Raw genomic sequence first — 26312 nt, 5'->3', positions numbered from 1 at the left:
TTAAGCATAAATAAATAAAATAAACCACATAAAGGGGATAAATACCTCTACACAATGACCATATACTATCACTACATAATGTCTGAATATAACCCACCTATTCCTGACCAAAATCGACTAGACCAAAGACTAATATACCAATAATATCATATTCAAGGGATAAATACCACAACACAATGACAAGACAACATATTGCCACCACATAGTAACTGAATACCATTATACTGAACATTGTCAAATTCACAGTACTAACACTAATATTACAACCAGTGAAATTATCCACAGGAACTATATAGATCGTATAAATTTATTGTGCTAGATTGGCTCACAAGGCTGCATATAGATGTAGACACATGAACACTGTCTCTTTAAATCTTCCACTGTTTTTTTAATAGTACTGCATAAGCCAGGGCAATGTTAACAAAACAAACTCTGCCTTCTGGCATAACAGGAAATACAAAACATACTGTATGGAAAGTCCTTGTTGCTATGGGAAACCGCCCTCTTCAGGAACAAACAACACCTGATTTAGCTTTCCTTCACATGGCAATATAGCTTGTACCTCCAGACCCAGACCAAATGCTCTAAAAGGCTGGGAATGTATCCTCTGACCTCCTCCCTCTCTACAGGTGTTTAATCACCCTTGCACTAAATATGGCTGATTAACACCTCTCATCACTTTGTGTGCTGGTGCATTTTCCTATGTTTATATTACTGGAGCTAACAATCTGCCCTCCAGTACTTTGTCAGCAACTTTGTCACATATTCCCCACAATGTGCCCAAAGCTGTAGGTTTTGGCACCTTCAGTCACCAAACAGGGAAGTCTAAACAGGGCATCCGCGTTACCGTGCAGCTTCTCAGGCCTGTGTTCTGCATGAAAGTTGCAGTTTTATAGCCCTGAGTTTCAACTCTTGGAATGCCATCTCTGCTTCGAGACCATTTGGCCATCGACGTCTTCGTGCCCTTAAGAAGGTCGGTCAGGGGTGCAACTATCATGATGAAATTCTGGATACATTGCTGATAGCATCCCACCATTACCAGAAATGCCCGAACCTGTTCCTTGGACTGCCTCCACCTTATTTACTTGCGTCTTTACTTTGCTTCTTCCAATGATGTAGCCGAGGTGTTTTCCCTTCTTTTTCCCGATGGCGCTCTTAATTGGTTTTATGGTAAAACCCCACTTTCCTCAATGCATCCAGTGCGGCCTGGACCTTCTGCAGATGACTTCCCCAATCCGGGTTGAAAATCACAATACCGTTGAGGTAAGCTGCGGCGTAATTTTTGTGAGGGGCTAAAATCCAATTCATGGCTCTCTGGAAGGTATCTGGGTCTCTGTGCAGCCCGAATGGGCTTCTGGTATACTGGAAGCAACCATCAGGTGTAAAAGAGGCGGTTTTCTCCTTAGCCCTTTGAGAGAGGCGGATTTGCCAGTAACCTTTTATTAGGTCCAGGAAGGTGATGTATCTTAGCTTCTCTATAAGTTCATTGATGCAGGGCATCGGTTAAATGTAGCCCCCTCCTTCCAAATCACCTTGCGGCGGGCTTCGGGGATTCCATACTGCTTTTCGTTCACTTGCACATGTGGTTCCATCAACCTGCGTACGTCCTGGCAACTCTGAACCCGGGTCCCGTTTCCGCTGAAGTAGTTCTTGACACTGTTGTTTCTGGGCCGGTGACAGTGCCTCTGCCATGGTTACATCCTTAGTGTCCCCTTCTGGCTAATCTAACCAACATGGAGTTTCAACATGGCACGAGAGGATTTTGGAGGGGAGAAGTGGTAGCGGTTAACTGGCAGGTGGGACGTGACTTGCAATACCTTAGGATTTCCCGGTGACACTTGAGCCAATAGTATCTCTGCATGACCCATTCTTGAGTTTTATCCTCCCCTGATGGCCACCCAAGGCATGTGAATGGGCCCTGCCCAACACCATTTGTCTATAGGGTCCTGGTACCAACAATTGCTTCACTATCTCCCCTCTCACCTTAGTAACCAAGTGCAATAAGTCCCCACTCAACGTAAATAGGGAAACCAAGTGTCAGCCCCAAACGCCTCTATTATGCCATTTATAACAGTAACCTTATTGAAGGTGTCTTTTAGTGTTAGGTCCCTATGTTGAGTGAAACCAAAATTTTCTCTGATCACCCCTATCTCAGGAATGTCTGCCTCATGGGGTACTACTTTCTCCTCTTCACCCACTACATAGAAGGGAAATCCATCAAACTTACCTGAGCAATCGAGGTCTCCTCCTCTCCCCAAGTCCCAAAACAACACAAACTCCTGGCCTTTGATAATTGGGTGCAATATATTCTGGACTATGCCGACCTCATGGGACTCAGTACCTTGAGCCATCTCAATGACCACTCTGGCCACCGCATAGTCTTTAGCATCCCCATAAATGCAGCGGATGCCCACCTTCTTCCCGGGGATCAATGGGAGAGGGAGTGTGGCCCTCACAAGGGTCACCAAACTCCCTGAGTCTAGTGGTTCAGTCATTTGCCGGCCATTCAATTTTAAAGGACAAGTTTGGGGCTCCTTGACGGGTGGACAGTCCACACTGCAAGCTGGATATGTGTAAAATGAACAGAATGAATGTAGAATGAATGGGACAATGGACATCTATATGACCTAGGCCGTGACATCTCCAGAAAATTACATCCCCCGATGAGGCCCTTGGCATAACCTCAACTGCCCCCTTGGACTTCGGATGCCAAACCCCCTTTTTAACCTGCGTCCCCAGTATGGAGTGGGTTGCTTTCCCAAGGACCCGTCGACCTTCTGATACCTTTCGATTAGTCTGATCAAGTCATCAGCATTCTGGGAATCTCCTTAGGCAACCCAAGTCTGCATCGGTCTCCGAAGGGAGAGCGCGAACCGGTCGATTACAACTCTCTCCACCATCTGTGTAGAGGACTCTGGCTGTAACCACTTTTGGATGAGGTACAGCAGATCAAACGTTTGGAAGCAAAGGGGTTTGTCACGGTGATACGCTCAGCGGTGAACCTGTTCTTCCCTGAAAAACATTTTCACGGCCAAGCGCCCCAAAATTTCTGTTTCCAATTTTTAATATTCTTTGGCGCCAGTAAAGCCAAACCATAGTAGGCCTTTTGTGGCTCCCCCTTTAAGTATGGCACCAGTACTTCTGTCTACTGCTCTGGTGGGAGTTTCTCCCTATCAGCGACCCTTTCAAAAATGGTCAAAAAGGCCTCTGTCGTCACCCGGGGTGATTTTCTGCAAGTCTCTCCTCACCACCTTCCAGACAAATAAATCATCAGCTGACATTGAAGTCAGAGCTGCTGCTGTGCCATGAATTAACCTCTGTGAGTAAATCTATCGGCTGCTGCTGTTGTTGTTTGTGCTATTGCTGCTGCAGGTGCTGATTTTGGACCAGGTGCTTAATCAGCTCCTCCATTTTGTCTGACCGCTGTTCCATTTTTACAGCCGCCTTCACCCAAGACATGCAGTTTGTCTCCAGCCTTCACACTTGCTTCCCGGGAATCTTGCCCACATTCTCCACCAACTGTGGTAGATCTGCTTACTCAGCTGCACATAGAGGTAGACACAGGAACACTATCTCTTTTAAATCTTTCGCTCGTTTATTAAGAGTACCGCCCGCTTTAGGAACAAACAGCAGAAGGTTTAGCTTTCCTTCCCATGGCAATACAGCTCCAGAGCTTGTACCTCCAGACCCACACCACATCAAATGCTCTAAAAGGCTGGGAATTTATCCTCTGACCTCTTCCCTCTCTACAAGTATTTGATCACCCTCACACTAAGCATGTTTTTTAGTGCCCTGGATCCAAAAATGACCTCCGTTTTGTCATAGGACATCACGTTTCCGGACAATTTAGTTAACTATGTTACATAAAGCAATACCGCAAAATAAATTAAAATAGACTTATAAAATTTATTTTTTATTACAAATTTTTTATGAAAATCATTTTTGAACTGAAGTGAGCTCACTAATACTCACTAAAATCGATTTTTTTTTTTTTCCCTGTGAGGCTCCTCTTGGTACATTTACGCTTGTGAGTAGCATATGGAATGTCTCTCTGAAGCATCCAGTAGTCTGCCATCATTGTAATGCTCTATGTTCCCTGGTATCTTCTTTCCATCTCTTTAATGCCCTGGTGGAATCGTTCACCTTGCTCTTTACTCACAGCTCCCAAATTTTCAGGAAAGTAGTCAAGATGGGAATGGAGGAAATGCACTTTCAAACTCTCTCTCTTTCTCTATGACCTCTTTAAATGCAATTCACCCTTCTTGTTGAGTATCCGTCATGGTATTGACATTCTTTATCAGCTATAAACCTTCTAATGTCTGGTTCGACAAACACACCTTCCTTCAATTTTGCCTCCGAGAGGCTTGGAAACTTGGTGACCAAGTAATTGAAGCATTCCCCACCTCTTGGAAGTGATTTTACGAATTGCTTCATCAAGCCAAATTTTATGTGGAGAGGTGGTAGAAGAACTTTAAAGGGAGGTGCCAAAGTTTTTTTTTTCACCAACTGTGAGCACTCTCGGCTGTCAACTCTTCTTGGTCCAGTGATTTTGTCTGTCTCGACTGTCCCACAGACACCGAAAACAAGGGTATTTGGTATACCCAACTTGTTGCCCGAGCAGCATGCACAAGACCTTCAAATCTTCAAATCCCCACACACTTTCCAACGATGGTCTTCATATTTAAGTTTACGAAGAACCAATTCCAAGTTCTCATAGGTTTCCTTCAAGTGTACAGAATGACCTACAGGGATGGAAGAGTAAAAACCGCAGCTGTGGCGTAAAACTGCTTTGAGACTTCTTTTTGAAGAATCTCTAAAAAGACGCCATTGCGCTGAATCATATTGGATTTTGAATTGAAGCATCAAACCTTCGACATCGGTGCAATAAACCAACTTGTCTTCCTGGGCAAAGTAAGGAACGAACTCCTTTTCACGATGTCTGAACCATGAAAAGGATACTCCTGGTAACACTAAATTCCTGCTTTTGAGCCTTGATTCGAGTAACTCAGCGGCATCTTTGGGAAAATTCAAGTATTTTACTAAATCCTTTTTCTCCTCCAGGGCAAAAAAAATTGGTCTTGTATCATCTTCAAAGTCAGAACTTGATTCGTCATCTGGTTTAGGTATGATTCCACCTTCATGGGAGCTAGGTATCTCTTCCAAGGCAGCAGGGGCCTTGGGTACTGGTATATCTGTGCCATGGGGGATGGGACAAATTGTTGAGTGAAGATTGGGGTATGAAATGGAATGCTTCCATTTGAAATTATACCCTTTCATATTGCATGAACAAAAGTAAGTGTCATCAATATGATTCTTATGCTCTCGCCATACCATAGGAATCCCATAACGGAAAGCTTTTTTCTTACCCTTGTACCAATTTCGGAGGTCCTCAACACACCGTTTGCATACCTTATGAGGCGCCCAAATTTTATCTTGATCTCCAAGTTTTAGTCCGAAGTATACTTTTTTTTACAAAGTCTGTAATATTCGGCTGTTGATTTAACACTGTATATTCACCACAAATGAAACAGAAACGGTCAGGCGAATTAATTCACTTCCGTAAAGCCATAACGCTAATTTGGGGAAACACGGTTGATGAATGAAATTCCAATGCAAGTTTTTTGAAAGGATAAGGTTCTTTCGTGATGTCACTAACCACCCCTGACTGTCACAGCCAATCACACAGTTCCTATTGATGTTAATGGGGAAAGAAAATAAGCTACCTGCCAATGACTTACACCAGAGTTTGCAGAATAACCTATAGGTTTATGCCGTTTAGGATTTTTTTCAATATTTTTTTCGTTATCAAAACACCAAAATACATGGAAATTATATGAAAATAATGAAACCGCTTTTTAGTCGCAGACCTGTGAATCAACCCCTCTCATCACTTCGTGTGCTGGTGTATTTTCCTACGTTTATATTACTGGAGCTAACAATCTCTCCTCCGGTACTTTGGCAGTAACTTTGTCACAGTATATAGTAAAGGTAAATCCAGTGACACATACAAATGAAATCATTCTTTTTCACTTTTCTTCTTCATCCGGCGCAGACTGCCATGAATTGTTCCAACTAGGAAGTAATTAGAACATAAAATACCTATATATGACTGCTTCTACAGGACCTTCCACACTTTTCCCCACACTTCTTTATTGTTCAAGATGAAGAAAAGTGCAACAGTAGCAATACCTCCCTTTTAGACCCCCATGCTAGTGATGTCATCCTTTGTGATCCCCCACAGTAGAAATGTCCCCCTCTGTGGCTCCCATACTATATTAATGCATTTGTCCCCCTCTGTAGCTCCCATACAATGCTAAAATTCCTCTTTGTGCACCCATACAGTTGTAATGTCTGTCTTTGCATTCAAATACAACAGTAATTCACCCTCACCAGTGGCAACAATACAGTAGTAACATACTCCATTTCTGCCGCATTACAATAATAACATCTACCTTTTATGCCTGATATAGTTGGAACATCACATATTGGGATTCATAAATTAAAAATGTATGGGTCACAAAGGGGTATATCATGAATGTCCCCCATTGTGTAATAATAGTGTCCGATATTTTGACCTGCACAAAGTAATAATGTCAAATTGGCTCCATACAGTAACATTGTCTTCATACATGGCCCTATACAGTAATAATGTCCCTCAGTTGGCACTATACAATAATTATGTCCCTTACTTACTACCAAAAACAAATAATGTATGTTTCTCTTTCTGGCCACCAAACAGTAATTATGGCACCCATCTTGTAATAATGGCCTCCATCCTGTTATAATGTCTCCCCTCATGACCCCCATCCTGTAATATTATCCCCCATCCTGGCCCCTAACTTTAATACGTACCCAATCCTGTAATAATGTTCCCCACCTTGACCTCTTTCTTTAATAATGATGTGCCCCATCCTGGACCCCATCCTGTAATAATGACCCCCATTATGACCTCCATGTTCTCCATCCCTTAATAATGTTCTCCATCAGGGCCGCTTTCTCTAATAATGTGTCCCATTCAAGCGCCTTTCTTTGGTAATGTCCACCCTTCATGATCACTTTCATTATTCATGTTCCCTGTCTTGGGGCTCTTCTCCAACACAGTAATAATAAAAATGCAGGTGCATCTCACTAAATTAGAATATCATCAAAAAGTTAATTTATTTCAGTTCTTCAATACAAAAAGTGAAACGCAAAGATTACACAGAGTCATTACAAACAGAGTGATCTACTTCAAGTGTTTATTTCTGCTAATGTTGATGATTATGGCTTACAGGCAATGAAAACACAAAAGTCATTATCTCATTACATTTGAATAATTAACAAAAAACACCTGCTAAGGCTTCCTAAGTGCTTAAAAAGGTCCCTTAGTCTGTTTCAGTAGGCTCCACAATCATGGGGAAGACTGCTGACTTGACAGATGTCCAGAAGGCAGTCATTGACACACTCCACAAGGTTCCAGAGTCTGGAGGAAGAGTGGAGAGGCCACAATCCAAGCTGCTTGAGGTCTAGTGTGAAGTTTCCACAATCAGTGATGGTTTGGGGAGCCATGTCATCTGCTGGTATAGGTCCACTGTGTTTTATCAGGACCAAAGTCAGCGCAGCCATCTACCAGGAAATTTTAGATCACTTCATGCTTCCCTCTGCCGACAAGCTTTTTGGAGATGGAAATTTCATTCTCCAGCAGGACTTGGCTCCTGTCCACACTGCAAAAAGTACCAGTACCTGGTTTACACACAACAGTATCACTGTGCTTGATTGGCCTGCAAACTCGCCTGACCTTAACCACATACAGAATCTATCGGGTATTGTCAAGAGAAAGATGAGACACCAGCCACAACAGTGCACACGAGCTGAAGGCTGCTATCCAAGCAACCTGGGCTTCCATAACACCTCAGCAGTGCCCCAGGCTGATCGCCTCCATGCCACGCCGCATTGATGCAGTAATTGATGCAAAAGGAGCCCCGACCAAGTATTGAGTGCATTTACTGAACATACATTTCTGTAGGCCAACATTTTGGATTTTAAAAACATTTTTCAAGCTGTTGTTATAAAGTATTCTAATTTACTGAGATAATGACTCTTGTGTTTCCATTGGCTGTAAACCATAATCATCAACATTAACAGAAATAAACACTTGAAATAGATCACTCTGTTTGTAATGACTCTATATAATAGGAGTTTCACTTTTTGTATTGAAGAACTGAAATAAATTAACTTTTTGATGATATTCTAATTTAGTGAGATGCACCTGTATATTATTCCCCTTCCTCCTGGTTGCTGCTGCACCCTCTGCGACAGTAATTGTTCTGTCCTTGGTCAAATTTTATTGTAATGCCCTCATTTAAGTATCTAAATAAGATTACTTATTGATGTGAATTGCTTTTTTTAATGTATATTTCAATTTGCTAAACACTTTGATGCCCTAACATTTTTACTTATACCTAGGATGAAATTTGAGGACTTCAAGAGATACTTTGATAAAGTTGAAATTTGTAACCTTACACCTGATGCTTTAGATGATGACGCAGAACATAAGTGGGAAGTGACAGTTCATCAAGGAAGCTGGGTTCGGGGATCTACTGCTGGCGGATGCCGAAACTTTTTAGGTATTTCACAAGTTCAGTCATTCTAACAAAACGCATATTTAATTTGTTGAATAATAACCCGCCCCTGATCGTGCAGCAATTAAGTGTGTACATCATGTACGTGGCTACCGCAGCTAGTTACTGGCCTCGGAATTCACGTATCACATCTGCAAGCATCACCACTGAGCCCAGTGAGTGGCTACAGTAGTCATGTGTATAATGTGCAGCACGCAAATCTACCAGTGGAGGATACTTTGGCTAAGTAATAGTTATTTATTGTATAATAATCCCTACTCTTGCTTAAGTTTTGTAATATCCCAAAAGCCCCTTTATGTATAATACTACTGGTTATTATAATGTAGTAGCAGGAATATTTACAATCTTATTCTAGACAATTATATAACTTTATTACATAAATTGTCACCATTTTGCCATACTGCTGCTACCTGCTCCAAGAGAATGTTCTAGCATAATGTTAATATATTTAGTTTATGTTCACATGAAATTTTTTGATCGACATTAAAAAAAAAAGCTTCAGAAAACTATAACGTTTTTTGCTACGGGTTTTCATGTGGGCTTCTTTTTACGCATCATTTGTGAATTTTGCCATTTTTTTCTGCTCAAGTTGATTTATAAGTCTAATTGACATGTTGTTGTTTTTTACATGAGGAAAAAAAACACAGATCTGTAAGCACTGTACATATGTTTTCCCATAGAAATGATTAGGAAGTTTATTTAAAAAGTACAGTATTTCAAGGGTTTATTTCCATGTGGACTTGGGAGCAAAACATGCTTCAAAATCCACATAAAAAAAACCTCAATGTGAACATAGCCACACATCAGTCGGCTAGCATAGACTTAGCCTCCAGAGGAAGTGTAAGAACTCAGCAGGATTCAACAAGGAGAGTAAATGACATTAAAATATAACTTTTAATTATGTCACATAAAATAGACCTGAAATATAAAGCCAATTGATGACTAACAAATAACAAAACAGTTTAATAAAGTGCCAGTGCTCAAAATAACCAGTGCTCAAGGTAAAAATTGGTTTGGTTTCACCAATATTAGAAGTTATTCTATCCACTGCAGGCTTGTACAGCAGGAGTAAAAAAGGAAAGACATGATAAAGGGGGGAGGGGGAGAAGGGTTCTTTTCCTCTATGATCCCCTGTCGTGCCCCTGCATTGCTCCCGCCCTCACAATGGCAGTCCCCAAGTGTAAGCCTTCTAGATATTACCCACAATTAATATGTAGCCTCCCTACGCATTTCCCTCTCCCTTTGGAGGGCTCATCAGGGGAGATTAAAGGATATGAGATAGCCTAAGGTATCTTTTATATCATAAGGTGCTAACCTTTCAATTAGGTCATTTCCAGTACGCAAGTAGGTCCCACATCATTTCTGGCCCTTGGACTGCAGATCAAGGGCGCAGGCATCTTACGCAGCATCACTTCTGGTTCGTAGGTGAGTCAGGTTGCCACAGTTGTAGATTATCAGTTTTTTTTGGCTAGCCTAAAGAAACAGGAGTGCTGATACAGACTAATTATGTGGTTTTCCAAATTCATAGCTCGAAAATAATAGTTATCCAATTACAGCAGGAATGAAAGGAGATGGGAATGGACGAGGGGTGGATAAGCAGAGAGACTATATCGATTGGGATAGAGCCCTTACAAAAAAACAACTATAGTTAAGCTGTTCATTCAGACATTGGGGGTGGGACGTGTCCAAGTGAAAAATCCATCGGGATTCTCTCTGTAGGACCATTTTGTCAAAGTCGCCCCCTCTCTTGGGTGGTTTGACTTTGTCAATACCCATGAATTGAATTCCCTTAGTGTTTCCTCCATGGTACCCGTTAACATGTTTAGCCAAGGGAGTATCCCTATCGTTGCGAATGTCTTCACATATACTGCCAAAGCATCTTTCAACCTCTCAGAAAGGCCCTCACAAAAATGGCTTCTGAGGGCTCAGTCATTCCATTTAGAATCTGTTGCCCATCTACGGAATTCAGACCTGTACGTCTCCAGTGACCGATTTCCCTGCTGAAGGCGACATACTGTAGCCTAGACTCAGTCAAGGCGACGCAGTCAGGGTCATCAATGATAAGGGCCAGGGCCCCAAAAAAAACCTCCACAGACTGGAGACAAGCTGACTCCTGCGACAAAGCCCAGGATTTCTGATCTCCCTGCAGCGGTGAGATCACAATTCCCACACGTTGCTCCTCACTTCCGGAGGAGTAAAGATGAAGTTTAAAGTACAGTTTGCAGGCCTTCTTGAACACAAAAAATTTGTCCCTACCTCCTGAAAACCTGTCCGGGAGGGAAATCTTGGGTTCAGGCTGGGCAGGTCTACCATTAGCGACCTGTAGCTGCTGATGTTGCTGCTGAACCTCACAGCGGAGGTCATTCTCCTCCAGAGACAAACCGCGCAGTCACTCTGCGAGCTCTGCAACTGAACCCATACCAAGGTAGAAAAGGAAAAAAAAACACACCTGAAACAAAAAAACACACAAATAAACCCAAGTGGCGTTTTTTTAGTTTTTTTTTTTTTCTAAATGTGCACGGCCGGTGATAATGTCACACAAGGTGTGGGAAAGACTAAATGCTACACAAAGGGAAGAGGAGAAGGGAGGCCAGACTCTAGGGAAATGGGGAGTGGAGACCTTCTAGGCTAATCTGATATCACCCTGTCTCCCCTATCACCCCTATATTGGTTCCTCATCAATTGCTGCACAGGAACCTAAACCCTGTATTTCCCTAGCGCTTGGCCCTTGATAGGTAAGGGGGGATGAGCAAACACGGAGAAAAGTAACTTAGCTTGAGCCAACTTAAGAGAGATTACTCCTAACGTCCTCCAAGCACCAAAGAGGAAGTAAGCAGACTGCAACAGATCCAAGCCTTCACAAGAGAACAAGTGAATATCACCGGCACCTCCCTGTAGCAAACAGCAAGTATTTAAACACCCAGGTCTGGGTGTCAATTGGCAAGAGGGAGGTAGCCACTGGGTCCTCGAGTGAGACAGCTAAGAAGGTGTCTGTAATGCCAAATAAAGAGATCTACTGCAAACAACTGCAGGGCAAATGTCTGTCACTTCAGACACACCCGTGACAGGTACTTGCAATATGAGAGGACTTCTTATTGATATTTAGCCATATACGCCGTTTTGGATATGTATATTGTACATATGGGAGTGTCTCATTACCTGTCCCATCTCCCATATTGATGGTACCCCAGTTGCTATGGATATGTAAATGTCTGAGCCTCAGGCTTTATATGAAACATGGCTTCTTGTGTTCCATTGTCAGGAAGCTGTGACCTGGGGGGGGGGGGCGTACTTCTTGACTGCACAACTGTTGTTACCTGATTCACCCACGAACCGGAAGTGACTCTGCGTATGAAGCTTTCTCCCTGGATCTGCAGTCCATGGGCCAGAAATGACATCGGACCAACTGAAGTACAGTAAATGACGCCGCATATGTCGCATGCATTTTAAAATCCGGTATAGGCAGTCCAAGGACCGGAAATGGCGCAATACGCTGACCTAATTGAAAGTTTAGCACCTTAGGATATAAAATGACATCCAATACGTCACCCTAACAGACCAACCTCTGAACACGGGTACTGACACAAACTGTCAGACCCATCACCGAACTACCTGCCACTGCAGGAGCTCCTTCTCATGCCCTGATATCCTTTAATCTCCCCTGATGAGCCCTCCAAACTCAGGGGGAGGCTACCTATTCATTGTGGGTAATATCTAGCAGGCTTACACTTGGGGACTACCCTTGTGAGGGCGGGAGCAATGCAGGGGGACAACATGGGATCATAGAGGAAAAGAACCCTTCTCCCCCTCCCCCCTTTATCATGGCTTTCCTTTTCTGCCCCTGCTGTACAAGCCTGCAGTGGATAGAATAACCTCAAATATTGGTGAGCCCAAACCAATTTTTACCTTGAGCACTGGTCATTTTGAGCACTGGCACTTAATTAAACTGTTTTGTTGTTTGTTGGTCATCAATTGGCTTTATATTTCAGGTTTTTTTTATGTTACATGAATAAAAGTTATATTTTAATGTAATTTACTCTCCTTGCTGAATCCTATTGTCTCTACTGAGAGGTCCCATACAGGTTGGTTGCATTTACCGTGTCCTTGCTGATTCTTGTCAGATCTCAGCAGCAAGAAGGAAGGGCACTGAGAGGTTTGCTAATCAGTCTAGGTGGGAGAAGATTGTGCAGCCAATCTTTTTTAATATTTTAAACTCAAACTAACATGGATTTTCACAGTAAGTAAACCAGCCTCATTAAAGGGGTATTCCCATCTCCAAGATCCTATAACAATATGTAGTAGGGGTAGTAATAAAATTAGTAAATACCTCCAATTAGAAATGTAGCACAGTTCTCCTAATAAGCTATGTTGCTTACCCCATGTGCAGACATTGCAGTTGCTGAGGTATCCATGGTTACGACCACTAGCAACTAGCTAACTGTCACTATATGAGTGATCGTAACCATGGATACCTAAGCTACTGCAATGCCCTGCACATGAGGAAAGCAACATAGCTAATCAGAAGAACTATACTACATTTCTAATTGGAGGAATTTGCTAATATTATTATTACACCTACTACATATTGGGATAGGATCTTGGAGATGGGGATACACCTTTAAGTCTAAGAGATCAAGTCAATAATTATGTAGTTTCTGTTGTGAAATCTGGTGACAGAGCAACTCTTTTAGAATCTGTACCAAGTAGAGCAGTACTGCTCAAACTGTCAGATGGGCTTTACTGGTGAGCGGTTCGTCAGTGGTTGATGAAGCATAGCCTGAGCAGATCGTCACACTGTATAATTTGCACATCTTTCTATAGTTGTACTGACCTGTAGTTTAGCAAGATAATGTCCTTTTTTGTGATTATTTCATGTTTTACTGGGTTCAGGATACAGATTTTGAGATGAATTGAGGTGATTTGTAAACATCGTGGCATGGTCTATAAGTGTATGTGCACTAGTGATGAGCGAGCATGCTCGCTACTGCTCGCCCGAGCATCTCACTGCTCGAGATGCTCAGCGCTCGCCGAGTATTTCCGGGTTGCTCGGGTGGGAACTTGGGTGCCCTCCCTGCATGTTTGGTACTCTTTAGAGAGCCAATGAACATGCAGGGATTGCCTGCCATGCACTGTAATGCCGTAGCCATGTTGGTTGTGGCATTACAGTGATTGGCTGGCCGCACAGCGTCATCAGGTCTATATAAGACCTGGTGCCGCCATGCTCGTCACAGTCACTCCGGATCAGACAGTGTAGGGAGAGGTGCTGCTGCGTCAGGGAGAGATTTGATCGTGTATTAGGTAGTGTAGGGAGAAAAAAACGTACATTACACATATCCATCTTAACAAACAGTCCTTCTGAGGACTAATCCATCTGCAGAAATAGGCAGGCAGTGTATATAGGCAGGCAGGCAGGGTATATAGCAGACTGCAGTGCATATAGCACAAGAGGCTCCATTCCAATTCTGCCTTCTGCTGCTGTTAGATATTCCTATACAAAGGCCCAGGTCTCAGGGGCCAAGAATACTTTTTTTTGGATCTTAATCCATTTTTTCTGTGCCATTTGCTTGTTGGCACTGCAGAATACAGCCAGGTCCTTTCCATATTAGAGCGCTAGAAATCCAGCTATTTAAAACTGTGTTTTCTCCGTCAAACGGATCACATATACGTTGTCAGAAAATACTGCCATTTCTGGCCTCCATTAAAAATTTCCTTTAGTGTGTCAGTGAAGCAATTCACAGCAGTTTGCTGTTCAAACTACTTACCTACAGGCCAGGTATTTAAAACTCTGTTTTCTCTATCACATGGATCACATATAAGTTCGCTCCAAACTCAGTCATTTGTAGTGAGCGTGGAAGATACTGTCCTCCATTTAAAATGGGGAAGGCACGTGGCAAGGGACTGGGAACTGGACATGATGGTAATGGTGCATGCAGAGGCCGAGGACAAGACCGTTGGCAAGCCGAAATTGTGCCACAACAAACACCCACATCTTCTCGCCTGACCTTCCTGTCCCAATTTCTAGGGGACCGCAGCACACCACTATTGAACCCAGAGCAGTGTCAAAAGGTTGTTGATTGGATAGCGGATAATGCTTCCAGTCACTTAGCCACCACCACCACCACCACCACCCTGTCTTCCACACGGTCAAGTCTCAGTAGCCGTGAGTCTGGACCGCATATTCCTCATCCTGATCCTCCTTCCTCCCACCATGCTGAGTACCCAGAGACAACTGATCCCACACTTGGACACTCTGAAGAGCTGTTCACTTTTCCATTTATAGATTCGGGCCTCTCGCCCGGTCCACTTGGAGCGGGGAAGAGGAGATCGCGTGTAGCGATGCCCAAATATTAGAGCAGCCACGGTCACATGAAGGTGACGGTGGGAAAGTGTCACAAGAGGTGGATGATGATGAGACACAATTGTCAGAAAGTCAGGAGGAGGACCAGGGTGCGGAAGTGGAAGACGAGGTGGTGGATGATATAGTAACTGACCCAACCTGGCAGGAGGACATGCAGAGCGAGGACAGCAGCACACAGGGGGAGGGAGGCAGAGCACCCCAGCAGGCAGGAAGAAGTAGTGTTGTGACCGCAGACAGAAGGCAGGCAACCGTTCCCTGTAACACCAACACGAAGGAAGTTGCCAGTACAACTGTTAGGTCTTCCTGAGTCTGGTTGTTTTTTAAAGACTCTGCCGATAACCCCAAAAAGGCCATTTGCACCACCTGCCAGGCCAGCATCAGCAGGGGTGGCAAAACGACCAGCCTGACCACCACCAGCATGATCAGGCACATGGCAGCAAAGCACCCGACTTTGTGGGCCGAACCTCAGTGTCCAGATACAGTGTCTTCAGGTGGCACCATTGCTTCTTCCGCTGTTGTGCATGCAAGCTAATCCCCTGTCCATGGTGCATGCAAAGACGCCTCCTGCCCTGCACCTGTCGTTGCACACTCTCAAGTAGCAGCATCAGGAAGCACGTCCATGTCCTTGTCCCAGCGCAGTGTTCAGTTTTCCATACCCCAGTCCTTGGAACGCAAGCTCAAATATGCAGCCAACGCCCCACAGGCCACACTACTAAATACTCACATTTCACGACTGCTTGCACTCGAAATGTTGCCTTTTAGGCTGGTGGAGACGGAAGCATTCCGCAACCTGATGCCGGCGGCCGTCCCTCGGTACTCGGTCCCCAGCCGCCACTATTTCTCCCTGTGTGCAGTCCCCTCATTACACAAGCACGTGTCCCAAAACATTAGCAGTGCTCTCAACAACGCAGTTACCGGTAAAGTCCACCTAAACACGGACACGTGGACAAGTGCTTGTGGGCAGGTATGGTACATCTCACTGACGGCACACTGGGTTAACATAGTGGAAGTCGGGACCCAGTTGGACGTTGGGACGGAACACATCCTTCCGACGCCAAGGATTGCTGGCCCTAGGTCAATCAGGGTTGCCCCCATGGTCTATAGCTCCTGCACCTCATCCTCCTCCTCTTCAGCCTCCATCTCCGAAATGACCACATTAGTCACAAGCTGGAAGCACTGCAGCACTGCCTCGGCCAAGCGGCAACAGGCTGTGCTGAAGCTAATATGCTTAAGTGAAAAAACACACAATGCTGAAGAGGGTGATTACACACAGCCAAGCCTCATCTCATCCCAATGTGGATTGGGTTACAATGAGGAAGAGGAGGAGGAAGGACAGAAGCTAGTTTCATGCACTATAGACGGTACTACCTGCACAGCTGTCATACCGTCTGCTCAGCGTGGATGGCCAGAGGACAGAGAGGAAGAGGAGGAGGAGAGCATGGTCAGTCATCCTCTTGGTCAGGACACGGAAGTCTTGCCTTTTAGTAGTCTGGCACGCATGGCTGAGTTTATGTTACACTGCCTTTCCCATGACCCTCGCACTCTCAAAATTTTGGGTGACAGTCATTACTGGTTGGTGACACTTCTAGACCCACGCTACAAGGAGAACTTTATATCTCTTATTCCTGAGGCGGACAGGTCTACAAAAATGGGACAGTACCAGAAGGACCTTGTTGCGGAACTATTAAAAAAATTCCCATCTGAAAACGCTGGCGGCAGAGGGCACACTTCGTTGGACAACCAAGGAGTACAGGTGAGAGAGACACAACTTCAATCCAGCAGAGGCAGGGAAACACTGTCAAAGTTCTGGGAGAGTTTTCTCAGACCCTCCCATCGCACCACAAGCCCTGAGGCGCGGGGTACTCTCACGAGGAGTGCAAAGTTTGGGAAGATGCTGAGGGAGTACCTTGCCGACCGTACCAATGTCCTCGGTGCCTTATAATTATTGGGTATCCAAGCTGGAAACGTGGAATGAACTGGCTCTCTATACCTTGGAGGTCCTGGCCTGCCCTGCCACCAGCGTTTTATCAGAGCGGGTTTTTAGTGCCGCTGGTGGAATTATAACTGATAAGCGCATCCGCCTGTCAACTGAAAATGCTGACAGGCTGACTCTAATAAAAATGAACAAGGGCTGGATTGGGCCAGTATCAAATCCAGTGTCAAATCCAGTGTCTTTTCTTGGGAGGTGTATTCCCATGCACCTTTTCACACCCACACATGGGTATACGCTTCCTGATTTTGGCTATTTGCTCTTGTCCTCCTCCTTCTCCTCATCCTCCACCACCATATCACCAGGGTGACCGTGGTCCGTGATGAAACACCCACATAATTTTTTTAAAGGGTGTTTATGATGCCCGTGAAATTTTTTTTTATACAGTATGTTCATGTATACCCCCCAGGGGTAAATGTTTGTCAGCCCATACACTTAGTGCATGGGCATTACAAGTATAGGAGGCCAGCTCCTTTCTAATGGGAACATTTTTTTATGAGGCCCTTCTCCACATCTCTTCCAAGGGGCATTGAAGTGCCTCCAAACTATTGTCAGCCCTTGCATTCACTGCATAGGCCAACGCTATGGGAGACTCTCTCCTTTCTAATGGGAATTTGTCGTTACTGTGGCCCTGCTCTATGTGTCTTTAAATTCTTATTGGGGTTTTTCCCAAATTTTGGCAGCCCTTGCAGATACAGCATGGGCATTACCACTATAGGAGACCCGCTCCTTTATAATGGGAACATTTTTGTAACTGAGACCCTCCTCTATGTCTCTTCAAAGGGGCATTGGGTTGCGTCCAAATTTTTGGCAGCCCTTGCAGTCACTGGATACGCAATAACAGTATAGGAGACCCACTTGTTAATAATGGGAACAACAAAGCATAGCCGGCTGATGGCTCTCTAACAATAGCTAGGGCCGACTGCTGGCCTTTTAAGAATAGTAATGGCCGTCTGATGTCCCTGTAAAAATAGGCTTTATGACTTTCAGAGTCCATCCATCATAAATAGAAAAGGGTGTGTCTGATGATGTGTCACACACCACATTGCCAGATAAAGTTGTAAAATGTTAAAATGACATTTCCCGGTGAATGCATTTGTCTTAAAAAATAACGTAAAAAAAAACAAACAATAGGATCTTTCTTTAGTATAAAAACAGCGTCATCAATTTAACCTCAATGTAATCACATTGTTCAGCTCATGCACCTCCTCCTCCATCTCCGAAATGATCACATCAGTCACAAGCTGACAGCACTGCAGCACTGCCTTGGCCAAGCGGCAACAGGCTGTGCTGAAGATAACATGCTTAATTGACAAACCGTCCAGCGCTGCAGAGTTGTTGAAAGCTGTAACACAGCAGCCTGATCTGTGGCTCTCACCGCTGAACATACAGCCAGGCATGGTCGTGTGTGACAATGGGCGGAACCTGGTGACGGATAAATGACAGCCGGGGTAGATACGGTTTCCCTCTATGCCAGCCCTTTCACCGAGCTAAAGAATATGGCTGTGGTGAAATACAACTCCCACTGAGAAGCTGTTTCAGATTGAAAAACATTGTGCCCACCAGAGGACTTGATTCTGAGGGCTAACCTTTCTCACCCGCTCAAGAGCCCCATAGCAGCTGCAAAGTTAGCGCTATCATGAACTCTCCTGAGGTAGAAGCCAAGGCACACCAGAGGATTCTCTGGTGGGACCGTCCAACCCTGCTGAGAAGCAGTCCTGGCTGGTAAGAGGCAAGCAAATTCCCACATAAAAGTACCAGCAGTAATGTTCAGGCCGCATTTCAAGTGTAAGCAGCTTTAGAGGACTTCCTGGGAGAAATGACACACAGGGTAGATACGGTTTCCCTCTATACCAGTCCTTTCGCCGAGCTAAATACAACTCTCAGCCAAAAAAGTTGTGGACTGGCTCAGTACCGTCTCTGACCACATTCACCTGTCCACGTGTTTGTGGTTAGGCGCTCCTTCCCAGTAAGTGCACTGGGGAGGGCACGGGTAATGTTGTGGGACCCGTGCTTGTGGAAGGCGGAGGCGATACCGGGAAATATAGTGGCGGCTGGGGACCGAGTATGGACACTCGGCCACCACCGGCATGAGGTTGTGAAAAGCTTCCGCCTCCACGAGCTTAAAAGGCCATATTTCAAGTGCAAAGAGCTGCCAAGAAATCTGGCAGTTTAGTGTTGCGGCCTGTGCGTGGGTGGCTGGCTGCATACTTGCACTTGCATTCCAAGTAACAGAAAACGAAGCAGATGATGGCCTCTATCATCATCATGGCCTCACCTCGGCACTATGAACTCTCCTGAAGGAGAAGCCAGGGCCCGCTGGAGGAGTCTCCGGTTCTCTGGTGGGCCCGTCCAACCCTGCCAAAAAGCTGCCCTGGCTAAGAAAAGTGTGGGGGAAGGTTCCCGGATACTCTATGGCTGCTTTTTTTTTTAATGTGGATTGGCCATGCTTATGCATGTTATTTCTCAAAATGCATTACAGATCAGGCCATTGTCCAACTCTGTATTCAAGAAATTAAATGCGCAAAGAAAGATGCGTGTGTGTCAAAGCACCACCGACAAGTGCGATTTGATGTTGGACGGGCTGCCATTGCTTCTGCAACAAGCTCAATTACAGGACTTCCTGGGAGAAATGGCACGCAGGGTACATATGGTTTCCCTCTATGCCAGTCCTTTCACCGAGTTAAATACAACTCTTAGCAAAAAAAGGTGTGGACTGCCTCCGTACAGTCCCTGGCCACATTCTCCTGTCCACGTGTTTGTGGTTAGGCGGTCCTTCCCAGTAAGTGCACTGGGGAGGGCATGGGTAACGTTGTGGGACTCGTGCTTGTGGAAGGCGGAGGCGATACTGGGAAATATAGTGGCGGCTGGGGACCGAGTATGGACACTCGGCCGCCGCCGGCATGAGGTTGTGAAAAGCTTCCGCCTCCACGAGCCTAAAAGGCCATATTTCAAGTGCAAGCAGCTGTCAAAAATTTGGCAGTATAGTATTGCAGCCTGTGGGTGGGTGGGTGGCTGCCTGCATACTTGCGCTTGCATTCCAAGGAATGGGGTAGGGACAACTGAACGCTGCAGTGGGACAAGGACATGGACGGTGATTGTTGTAAGTCTGCAACTACAGGTGCATGGCGGGAGGCTTCTTCGCATGCGCCAAGGATCACTTATGATGGGCACACTTTTGACCAGTGACCTGGGAGTCAGAGGCGCTTCCAGAGGTCTTCCCCATTCTTTTCCCATGTCTTTTCAGCACTGTATGCGTGTGTCTGATAATGTGTCACACACCACATGGCCAGATAAGGTTGTAAAATGTTCAAATGACATCTCCCGGTGAATGCATTTGTCTTGGTTGAAAGCAATTCAAAAGTGCAAAAACGCATCAAACACGCTACGTGTGAACATAGCCCAAGTTGTGGAAGAGTATTTTTGTTTTTGGTTATTTATTTTGCCTTCTATACAAGTCATTACCCTGGAAAGCATGTTCCTTAACATATTTCCCAGGAAAATCCATGTTTGTTTCGTTTTATTGTGAGTCCGTAAAAGTGATGTAGTACTCTGACCACGTTGCTGACAGCAGTGATCTGAGAGTCAGAGATGCTTTCAGGGGCCTTCACCATGCTGTTTCCATGTCATTTGAGCACTGTTCTCATCGATTTGGGCAATTTTTAGGCCCTCTGAAGACCGCCGGGGTGAGCCGCCTGAAAAATGCTCGAGTTTCCCATAGACTTACATTGGGCTCATTGCTCGGGTGGAGCACCCGAGTATTCCAATGTGCTCGACCCGAGCAACGAGTACCCGAGCATTTTAGTGCTCGCTCATCACTAATGTGCACACATTAAGTATTTGCACCAGAAATTACAGCACCAAAACATGCCTTTTTGACAGGAAAAATGCTGCATAAAATATGTGCATTTTTGTATGGTTTTTGATGCATATTGTTCCATTCATTTGAAGATTTGAAACTGCTTCAAATATGCAAGGAATAAATGAGCAGCATGTGCATGAGATTTCAGAAATCTCATTCACTTAGCTGTGTAGTAAAATGCTTTATTTCATGGTAAAAACGCAACGCATGAACAAGCCCAATCTGTGAGGCTAGAAGAAAAATTATAAGCAGCCCTGCGCTCGAGGTTCATCTGGTGGGTTAATTAAATCCTAAATATTTATTAAGTAAAACATACAGATACATCTAGAACAAGGATGTCAAACTCAAATACACAGAGGGCCAAAATTAAAAACCTGGACAAAGTCGTGGGCAAACCTTGATATTTATTAAAAACATGTCTACAGTTTTTCCTTATCATTCCTCACAGAATAACAGCCCCTCATACTCCTCCATACAGAATAATTGGTCCCACAAAGTCCTCCATACATTATAATGGCTACACATAGTCCTCCATACAGTATAATGGCTCCACATAGTCCTCCATACAGATTTATGGGCCCCTCATAGTCCTCCATACAGTATAATGGGCCCCATATAATCCTCCATGCAGAATAACAGACCCCGAATAGTCCTACATACAGTAGAATATCCCCACATAGTCCTCCATACAGTATAATGGGCCCCACATTAAAAAAAAAAGAAAAAAAAACTACCTCGGTCCTCCGCTGCTCCGGTCTTTTGTCTACTGCAGCTCTTCATTGCTTGACACAGTGGGCGTGAAATAGTGACATCATCGCGCCCGCTAAGCTGAGATCTCAGAAGCTGAGGGAGAATGATGGAAGAGGGAATGTCATGTGACAGACCCCCTCTTCCATCATTGCTTAAACTGTACTGAAGGTGGGAGAGGGGTTAGTGCTAGCGTCGTAGGTCAAATATAATCATCCTGAGGGACAAATTTGGCACACGGGCCAGAGTTTGACATGTGGTTTAGAATGACAGATGTGGAGGCTAAACACATTATTGTAAACTATGTAAACATTTAGCACATCAACTAGGTTCACACAGAGCTGATTCTAAACCTTTTTGCATCATACAGATTTTCCTCTCTTCCTTCCAAGTCTGTGAGTGTTGGGGCTCGCTCACACTGCGTATAGTCTCTCATACAGATTAGGCTAATGACCCTCGGATCAGACTCTGTCAGAGTTTTTTTCTTTTTTTCCGGTGACGTTTTGTTCGAAGGGAGTGTCAAATGTGATGTCACAGAAGAATGGCCCTACAGTCACCTATTTGCAGCTTCTATCACCCCCCGAAACTGGATGATATCATGGGGCAACAACAGTGGTAACTTACCAGAGCTTCTGTCAATGCCATCCTCTTATACCATCTTGTACCAGTAGCACTGATGGAGAAGTGACAGCAGCTTCAGTGGCTGCCGCCACACTTCTCATCTCCCCGCTGCCTACATCTTCAAGGGGGAAAGTGACTGAAAGGCCAATTTGAGACTCATCTCAAATGAAACGTCACAGAAAGTAATGAAAAAGAAAACACATAGGCAATAATAGAATAGCGAGAACAGTGGTGGATTTTATAATACAGTAAAGCTAATTACAAAAGTGGTTAGGGCTGAAAGATAGATATTTATAAAGGGTATTATTGGTATCATATAACCCCTTTACCTTCAAATTGACACCAATAACCGCAACATATAACAATGTAACTCTTCACTTTACATAGGAGGAATGACATTCTGTAACTGCTTGGTATATTTCACAAGAGCCCTTTGGGCTAAAGCTCTCTTTAAGTTTTCACCAGTCTACTTGTGGGACAAACAGGCAACTTCCCATGTCTCAGGACAGCTGATCTAGCTGATCTCCCAACAACCACAAGTCACTAATATTCTTGATAATAATATTATAATACGATTATAATATAATATTATAATTGATTATAATATTCAAATAAGTATTGTAACAATAAAGGTGACTTCTAGTTTTCATGTTCTTGTATACTTTTTCTTTGCCATATCTCTATTCCATTGTTGGATTGCCTGTAGAGATGACCTTTTACCAGTTTGAGAATGTTAAACCACCCACATTAAGGAATAGTGGTTGTGTAAAGCTAAGTTATGTTTCACTATAGAAACTTACAGATCTCACCTCATGGCAGTCAGTGTGGGAGGGTCAGATATGAGATCTGGTAATGTTTGTAATGATGCATAAATCAGCTCTGCTGTATCTCTACAAAGTATCTGCAGAGTTATGTATTACTACAAACCCTTACAGATCTCATCTCACAGAGCAGTCAGGACTGACCATGCCCCTCCACAGTGAGCACTATGAGATTAGATCTGGAAATGTTTGTAATGATACATAACTCAACTCTACTCTTTATTTACATAGTACCTACAAAGTTATGTATCATTACAAAGCCTTACATATCTGACTGTGCTGTCAGCTCTCTCCTTACTCCCACACTGTCAGCACTATTATATGAGATCTGAAGGTTTTGTAATGATACATTACTCAGCTCTGCTGTATCTCTACACAGCAGGGTTGCCAACTTTATTTTTTATAAAGTCATAATAATAATTTTTATTTCTATATTGCCAACATATTCCGCAGCACTTTACATTTTAGAGGGGACTTGTACAGACAATAAAAGATATTACAGAATAACAATAATCACATAAATCAACAGATACCAGGAGGAAAGTGGGTCCTGCTCGCAAGCTTACAATCTATGAGGAAATAGGGGAGACCCAAAAGGTGGATGGTAATAATTACTTGTATTGTACGGTCAACCAAGAATGTAATAAATAGGGTAATCACCTAATGCTAAATGAACTAGTCACCAAATAGTATGTGAATAAATACAGACACAGTAGTGTACTAAGTGATGGGGTGTGTGAACAGAATATACGAGGAGCCTGATTTGGAAGGAAGTTTTGTATGGGAGGGGTGGGAGGATAGTTAGATAGGTGAGGTGATAGGATAGTCTAAAGAAATGCATTTTTAGGGCACGCTTAAAACTGTGGGTATTGGGGATTAATCGAAGAGTCCTGGGTAGTGCATTCCAAAGAACTGGTGCAGCGCATGAGAAGTTTTGGAGATGGGAGTGGGAGGTCCGGATTATTAAGGATGTTAATCTTAGCTCATTAACAGAATGGAGGGCATGGGTAGGGTGGTAGACTGAGACAAGAGAGGAGAAGTATGGTGGTGGTGAAGCATGGATCGCTTTGTGGGTGAGGGTGATGAGTTTATATTGAACTCTGTAGCGGATGGGCAACCAGTGCAACGACTGGCACATGGTAGAGTCATCGGTGTAGCAGTTGGCGAGGAATATGATCCTGGCTGCTGCATTTAGGACAGACTGGAAAGGGGAAAGTTTAGAAAGAGGGAGACTGCTTAGAAGAGAGTTGCAGTCGTCCAGACGAGAATGAATCAGAGCAACAGTAAACGTTTTTGCAGAGTCGAAGGTGAGAAAAGGTCGAATTCTAGAAATGCTTTTGAGGTGTAGATGACATGAGCATGCGAGTGATTGGATATGGGGAGAGAAGGAAAGATCTGAATCAAGTATAACCTCAAGACAGCGGGCTTGTTGCTGGGGAGTAATGGTGGAGCCACACACTGAGTCATGACAAGTACTCAAAAAAATTAGACAGCCAATTTATTACAGACACATTAGATGACCATAATAAATCATTAAATGTAATAAGTGATAGATGCACTGCAAAATTTTTCCTGGACATGTCCACCTCTTGGCTTTTGAATGGATGGGCGAACTTCATTTCATATTCTTTTAACTGTCATGGCACTCACATTATGCAATTTGGCAATTTTCTTGTCTAAGACACCGCTATCGATGAGCTGGATGATGCGGTTTTCTTTTCTTAGGAAATCTTCTTCATAGCTACTCCTTGATTAGAACCAGTGACGTTTCACTTGGGAATCACAATAATAACACATTGAGCTATAAGGGAATGCGAAAACAGATTGTAATTTGTAGTATACAGGAAGAAAAAGATTTTTCCACCACCAAGAGCAAAACAATAACAATGCAGTGACATGACAAGAATCTGCATAACTAATCATATGCTAAATAGTTGCAAGTCAAATGTATGTATGAGATAGCCAAGATGATTGTCTATAAAATGATGGTAGTCTCACTTTCGAAGTAGTAGTGGATGGTGGAATATGGAGCCTGAAAATCAAAAGTTCAAAACGTTATCTTTTTGCTCATCAGTGTAAATCATATATGAAGACATTTACTGCATTTGCTTTTGTAACAATCTACTCACTAGGAAGCGATCTGAGGTATCGCAGGAACCGTTTCTATTTATAGTCTGACTGGTTTATTTCAGTCCTCATAAACCACATGACAGGAAAACGTAAATACAGCCTTTGTCCAGCACAAAGTGAAACATAAATTAACAAGTCCATACAATAGTGCTGGTTATTCTGCAGCTTCTTAGTCCTTTAGCAAAGTCACTCAATCCAGGAGACCTGCATACCTCCATACACACAGCATGTGTGAGACAAACAGGTCTCATTTTGCAAAGTGAACCAAACCCAGGGGTGGATATATGGTGAGCAACCATCTGTCCCAACTAATAAGCTGCTCACAATCAACATGTCATGGCTGATTAGTATATATAGAACTAGAAGGGGTTAAAGTATTACTCTAGGTTTATCTCACATCCACTAGGTGTCCTACAGCCTTCTTACACTGTGAACTATAAAAGGTTGATAAATACATTCATAAAAATTTGTACAAGTCTCTACAGGCTAAAAAAAATCACCGATACATCAAATTTTTTTTACGAACCTTGGAAAAATGCTCCCCATTTTTACTGACTTTCCAGGAATTTCTGGACAGTTGACACCTCTGACTCACTAACTGTCACGCCATGTGTGGGAAAGACTTGGTGCAACACAGAGGGAAGAGGGAAAGGGAGCCCACGCACTAGGTAAAGGGGGAAGTGGAGACCTCCTAGTCTGGTCTAGTGTCACCCTGTCTCAACTATCATCCCTATATTGCCTCTTCAGCAATTGCTGCACTCGTGCTTCGCCCTGTCTTTCCCTGGCGTATGGCTAAGCTAGGGATGGGAGGAGATGAGCACTAGTCAATCTCCACTAAACTCTATAGACTACAAGGGTAGACAAACAAGGGGAGAATGCTTAGCTTTAGCCATCTCCAGGCAAATTCAAACTCTGCCTCAAGCTCTAGAGAGGACAAAGTACTGCTCTTGCTAAGCCTTCACAAGTAGAAATGAATATAGCCGGCATCTGCCTCTCAGACACACCAGGTATATATACACCCTGGCCAGGGAGCTAATTACCAGAGTGAGGTAGCTGCTAGGTCCTAGAGACAGCCTCTCATCTAAGAAGATGTCTGCAATGCCAAACATAGAGATCTTCTGCAACCAACTGCAGATCGATTGTCTGTCACTTCTGATACATC

The 26312-nt window shown here is 43.9% G+C and overlaps 1 protein-coding gene across 1 annotated transcript in view; it reads left to right on the top strand.

The window, feature by feature from the left end:
• CAPN9 (calpain 9) overlaps positions 1–26312 on the top strand; it is a 475752-nt gene that overhangs the window by 212217 nt on the left and 237223 nt on the right. Inside the window, exon 9 of the mRNA XM_073671460.1 lies at positions 8446–8606. Within this exon, the coding sequence (XP_073527561.1) occupies positions 8446–8606 (161 nt within the window). The remainder of the gene's footprint in view (positions 1–8445; positions 8607–26312) is intronic.

This window comes from Phyllobates terribilis, unplaced genomic scaffold, assembly GCF_046119375.1.
Source record: "Phyllobates terribilis strain yellow unplaced genomic scaffold, ASM4611937v1 Scaffold_3__8_contigs__length_932513732, whole genome shotgun sequence".
Taxonomy (NCBI): domain Eukaryota; kingdom Metazoa; phylum Chordata; class Amphibia; order Anura; family Dendrobatidae; genus Phyllobates; species Phyllobates terribilis.
This window is presented reverse-complemented; position numbering and strand designations above follow the sequence as displayed.